This window comes from Euprymna scolopes, chromosome 22 (assembly GCF_053919585.1).
Source record: "Euprymna scolopes isolate OS-2025 chromosome 22, ASM5391958v1, whole genome shotgun sequence".
NCBI classification, from domain to species: domain Eukaryota; kingdom Metazoa; phylum Mollusca; class Cephalopoda; order Sepiida; family Sepiolidae; genus Euprymna; species Euprymna scolopes.
Window position 1 is genome coordinate 2,461,804 of NC_136503.1, and position 6,000 is coordinate 2,467,803.

A 6,000-nucleotide genomic window follows, 5' to 3' on the forward strand; every position below is an offset into this window, starting at 1 on the left:
ACACACAGTTTAAGATATATACACTGTTAAAGATATATACACTGTTTAAGATATATACACTTTTTAAGATATATGCACTGTTAAAGATATACACACAGTTTAAGATATATACACAGTTTAAGATATATACACTGTTTAAGATATATACACACTTAAAGATATACACACAGTTTAAGATATACACATAGTTTAAGATAAATACACTGTTTAAGATATATACACTGTTTAAGATATATAGAATGTTTAAGATATATACACTGTTTAAGATATGTACACTGTTTAAGATATATACACACTGTTAAAGATATACACACAGTTTAAGATATATACACAGTTTAAGATATATACACTGTTTAAGATATATACACACTGTTTATTCACAGTTAAAGATATATACACTGTTTAAGATATACACAGTTAAAAATATATACACTGTTTAAGATATACACACAGTTAAAGATATATACACTGTTAAAGATACACACACTGTTTAAGATATATACAATGTTAAAGATATACACAATGTTTAATATATACACAATGTTTAAGATATGCACAATGTTTAAGATATATCCACAATGGTAAAGATATATCCACAATGGTAAAGATAGAACTTGAATGCGTACTAGACGCTATCCTTGATTGTCTAAGATCTCTCTGTACAGGGATTTTCAGGAACAGCGTGCATGAGGATATTTTCCTTCAAGTTAACCTCAAATAAATATTCTAAACTACATAATATTCGAAGTCCAAACAAAATTCCCTTGGCATAGGTAACATAAACTGGCTTATATGAGGATTCGTGAACATTTTCTAAGTGATTTGACTTATAGTTAACTTAATCAAGCTGGGTCCTCCACCAGACTAGAAGGATTCTTGTTCTGGAATCCAGTAAAACTACGAGAACAAATGAAAAATATGATGTAACATTATTTACTGGTCAATAAATGAGAAGAAAATTATTTACTAACTCAACATTTGTACAAATAAAAGTGCACCGTAATGGAATATTCGATAATTGATGCATTTCATAAATCAATACAAATATTATTTTGTGTGTAATCTGTACTTTTCTTCTTTTCAGTATTAATTCCAACTTTAGTAAGCGAGAACCGAATCGACTTCTGTTAAATCATTTTATGTCCGTTTGGACTTTCGATTTGGTAGTGCTCAGAACACTGAATGCAAGTGTTTCATTCAGTAGAAAATCCACATAGGATTGTAACAACTTATAATAAAGCTTTAAAATGTAGTCGTGATTTTATTTTACATCAGCGGCGGAAATAACCTGATTTAGAGGACGACCAGTGTCAATATCAAGCACTGAATTGGGACGGACTATCACGGACTATGCAGTGGACGCACACAAACGTAGATTCACAGTAACACAAATATTCGTTTGAGAACACAGAGGAGATCGACTCAACAAGTGCTTTCGTCTAATCATAGAGATCTCGGAGTTGAAGCAAGTGCTCCCAAGGGTTGAAAGATGTCAGCATTTTTAAAAATCTATAAAGAAAGACAACAAAAGAACTCTAACACTATCGTAATTTTGATCTTTTTTATTAAAATAACTCGCTAAATAATAATAATAATAATAATAATAATAATAATAATAATAACAATAACAATAATAATAATAATAATAATAATAATAATAATAATAATAAACAGGCATGACCAAGTGGGGAGGGCGGTGCACTGGGAATTATGCAAACGATTGCATTTTTAGCGTACAGATAAATTGTACAAGCATAAACCCACAACAGCACTCGAAAACGAGAACCACAAAATCCTATGGGACATGGACATACAAACGGACAAACCCATCCAAGCAAGAAGACCAGATGTCATAATAATTAACAAGAAAGAAAAATCCTGTCAAATCGTAGACTTTGCTGTCCCAGCTGACCACAGGGTGAGTATGAAAGAAAAAGAGAAACGAAGAAAATACACAGAACTAGCCAGAGAGTTAAAAGGGATTTGGATGATGAAGAAAATCAAAATAGTACCGATAACAGTAGGAGCACTAGGAACAATTCCGAAAGACCTGGAAAAAAGAATGGCAGAAATTGGAATCAGAGGAATAGCTGCAAAAATACAACGCCTAACGATAATGAAAACGGCTGAAATATTAAGGAAACCCCTTGAATGCAGAGAATAATACAATATAACGAAGCGTTACAAGGAATGAAGAACACCGAAGCTGCAGAACTACATGTTCTACGCCCCCATCATGCATCCCCTCCATTGTTTCACCATCGTTTCCCCAATAGAAAGTTATACCAAAGAGCCGAGAAGGGTCAAGGACGATAGAAAGACCGAGGAGGGAGCACTGGCCAGACCTCCGCTGGACAAGTGTGAAGAGAACTGGGATCTTGGGGAGGCTTAGTGCCACTCAAATTCCAGTATAAACCAATGGCCACTGCCAGCGAGAAATCAATGGTAAGAGGCTGTTGCTATCGAAGGAGGAGGAGAGAGCTGGACGTCTGGGGAGACTTGTTGTCACTCAGCTTCCAGAGAACACCACAGGTCTCCAATCAGATCGTTTCTTGACTTGTGTGAAAGCCCCATGTGAGCCAATAATAATAATAATAATAATAATAATAATAATAATAATAATAATAATAATAATAATGTTAATAATAATAATAATGTTAATAATAATAATGTTAATAATAATAATAATAATAATGTTAATAATAATAATAATGTTAATAATAATAATAATGTTAATAATAATAATAATAATAACAATAATAATAATGATAATAATGTTAATAATAATAATGTTAATAATAATAATGTTAATAATAATAATGTTAATAATGTTAATAATAATAATAATGTTAATAATAATAATAATAACAATAATAATAATAATAATAATGTTAATAATAATGTTAATAATAATAATGTTAATAATAATAATAATAATAATAATAATAATGTTAATAATAATAATAATGTTAATAATAATAATGATGATAATAATAATAATAATAATGATAATAATAATAATAATGATAATAATAATAATAATAATAATAATAATAATAATAATGATAATAATAATAATGATAATAATAATAATAATAATAATAATAATAATAATAATAATAAGCGTGAAACCACTTGATCTAAGAAACAAATAAGAACGAAAGATAATCATCACAAAGATAGGATTTGCCTATTCATTTTAATCTTGAAAAAACAAACAAAAACAAAGCAATAAGTGGGCAGCAAACAGTCAATAAAAGAAAAGTTCCACAAACAGTTTTTGTAAAGAAGCCACTGGAATAGGAAGCTTTATTATAATGAGGTATTAACACAGCGACATATAGTCCAGTCAATCTAGTTGATTTTTGGCTGAACCTCAAACAAATTGCTAACAAAAGTTTTTACCTTGAATATTGCGCATGAATAACCTCTTTCAAATAAAAAGCAGTTTATCAAAATTACGCTTGCAGAAAGGGGTCAACGTCCACCATCTTTAAAATCCAAATTAAAATTTCGACTTAAAATTCATCACATTTCCTGACAAGTATGTCCATTATTTCTGGAGGAAATACTCGAGGACACTGGATTTGGATCGTACAGTCTCTCATAAATGAAATCTTAATTGCTAGAACATTTCAAAGACAAAATCATTGTGACTGAAATTAACGGGAAACCTTATTTTGTTACATTCTTAAGTATAGTAAAATGTATTCTATGCACAGAGCCGCTCGACAGACAATTCAGAATCAGAGGCAATTAGAATCATAGAGATGGCAGTCAAGCTTATAAAGAATGACATTAAAAATATCCAGACAAGTTCAAAATATTATCCGTCTAAGAATGATTTTGAACAGGGTGCAATTTTAAATATATTCATAAAACACTGTCGATCTTTCTCGGGAAGACATTTGCAGGCAAAGACAATGATTTGAAACTTGCATCAATAAGTCAAGCGATAATACAGTCTGTAAGATCCAGAGTTCTTCTTGCACCTTTGCAGTTTGGCTTAGCAGTAGAAATACACAACTAATTTGGATCGAGGTTCTTAATTGACTTAATATGAATAAGCATGGCTTCTATTCATCTTACTCGGAAGTCCAGAAATTCGAAAGAAGTGCTACTCTTGTTCATGGCGCTGAAACTCTCTTTCCTGTTGAAACTGAATTTATGCAGTTTGTAGCTGAAAATGTGGACCATAATGTAAAGAGTTTTGATGAATTCAACACATTCCACGATATGAGCATCATAGCGTCTTTTATGTCCCAGGAAATTTAAAGCAAAACCAGTTCTAAGGATTTAGGTCTTTTCAGAAGATATAAGGGTTGAAAAGATCAACATCAAGTATCTAGATTCACACCAACAAACCACAAATGATATTTTAAAAAATCCAAGCAAAAAACGTTGTCGATTCCACAGCTAATGTTGACATCCTTTTGGAGGTTTCACTAATTTTACATTCGTTCAAACCCGCATGGTCAGGCCTTATGCAGTCAGTGCACAAAGAAACATATCCTAAGAAATCGGTCATAGTTTTTTTTGCCAATGATCGATAGGGACCTTAATAACCCAACCTGTGTATACGCAACGTTATGTTACGTTAGTGATTTAGCCAGAAAAAAAACATTACACCAATTTTAGCATTCGGTCAGTCATTTTAGTATTAAAGCGATGATGATAGTCCAGCCTAGTTCCAGTCTCCTGAAATCATTTGTCTTGCGACTTGGTGGGCTATATACACAGATGAACTTGTTGAGGTCAATTGGTAATTTGATGACAGGTTCTGGTTTGCAAGAACTTTTTGAATTTGTATATGCTGAAAAAATAGTCAATCGCCTGCTAAGTGGCTAAAAACAGCCTATCCTGCCTTGACAGAGTACAAAATAGACCTCGTGGCTTGGTGGGGGATGCCTTTTCTCTACCCTGCAACCTCTTTCCCACAGAAGAGACGTAGCGAGCCTGTCGTCGTTCTATCGTTATTTCCATGACTAGCGCTCGTCTGAGCTCCATTCTCTGGTCCCCCCTCGCCAATCTTTTTCAAAAAACACCGACTAGCTGAAACCACTGTCAATAATTTTCCCCACTCCTTATCTGTGCCTAAATCAAAACGTAGATTCCATGAACAAAGCTTCTTTCTTAGAACAGCATGCCTGTGGAACTCTGTTCTGCTTGCCTGTTTCCCTCCCGACTTCAACCTGGATGTCTTCAAGTCCAACACAAACAAATTCCTGGTGAACCGCCCCCCCCCAAGTAATGACACCTTATCAATTCTCCAATACTATTGCTACACTATCCCATTGAGTACTGTACACATAATAACCCTTATCCCCGAGTGGCCATTGGGCCTTAATAAGTGGTGAAAAAAAAAGATTCGTGCTCACTTTTTAGTTGATGCTGATCTGAATGTTTTTAGTGAAAGACTATAATTTGCCAGTCTCACATCTCACTGAGGATTATTAACCCAACACTGACACAGCAGAGTCATTTCTTCAAAATAGAGACCCGAAGGAAACTCCGGGGCAATTGCAAGGTCTTCCTGGTGGGACTGAGACATTGGATAATGTTCTGTCATCAGAGTCTGTGATTAGGATTGTCCCCTTCTATCATTATCACCTTCTCTATTTGTTTCATTCTCCGGTTCATTTTTGAAGGATACAACATGGTTTCTGAATCTTTGATTAGAAATTGAATCTGAAAATATATAAGCGTATGTATCTGAAAATGTTTGCAGGAGATGGCCGATTATATCGAATATAAAACAAGAATCGGCCATCTCCTGTAAGCATTTTCAGATACATACGCTTAAAGAATTATAAAACGCCTAAGTTTGTAAATAATATTTTTATAGTTTTTTATAGTATTTCCAGTTCCCCCCGCCCCTTTTATCCTTTTCCCATAACTAATTTTATTCTATACTGAAACCATTCTAAACGTTAATTATTTTAAACATTTGTATTTAAACATCAAATAATCATACCCTATACCTAATAAGTTTAATTTTTA

General features: G+C 32.8%; 1 protein-coding gene across 1 annotated transcript in view; it reads right to left on the reverse strand.

Moving 5' to 3' along the window:
• LOC145243803 (uncharacterized) overlaps positions 1-5,551 on the reverse strand; it is a 60,071-nt gene extending 54,520 nt beyond the window's left edge. The window contains exon 1 of the mRNA XM_080106834.1: positions 5,470-5,551. Coding sequence (XP_079962960.1) covers positions 5,470-5,551 — 82 coding nt within the window. The remainder of the gene's footprint in view (positions 1-5,469) is intronic.
• Between the last annotated feature and the right edge of the window lie 449 nt (positions 5,552-6,000).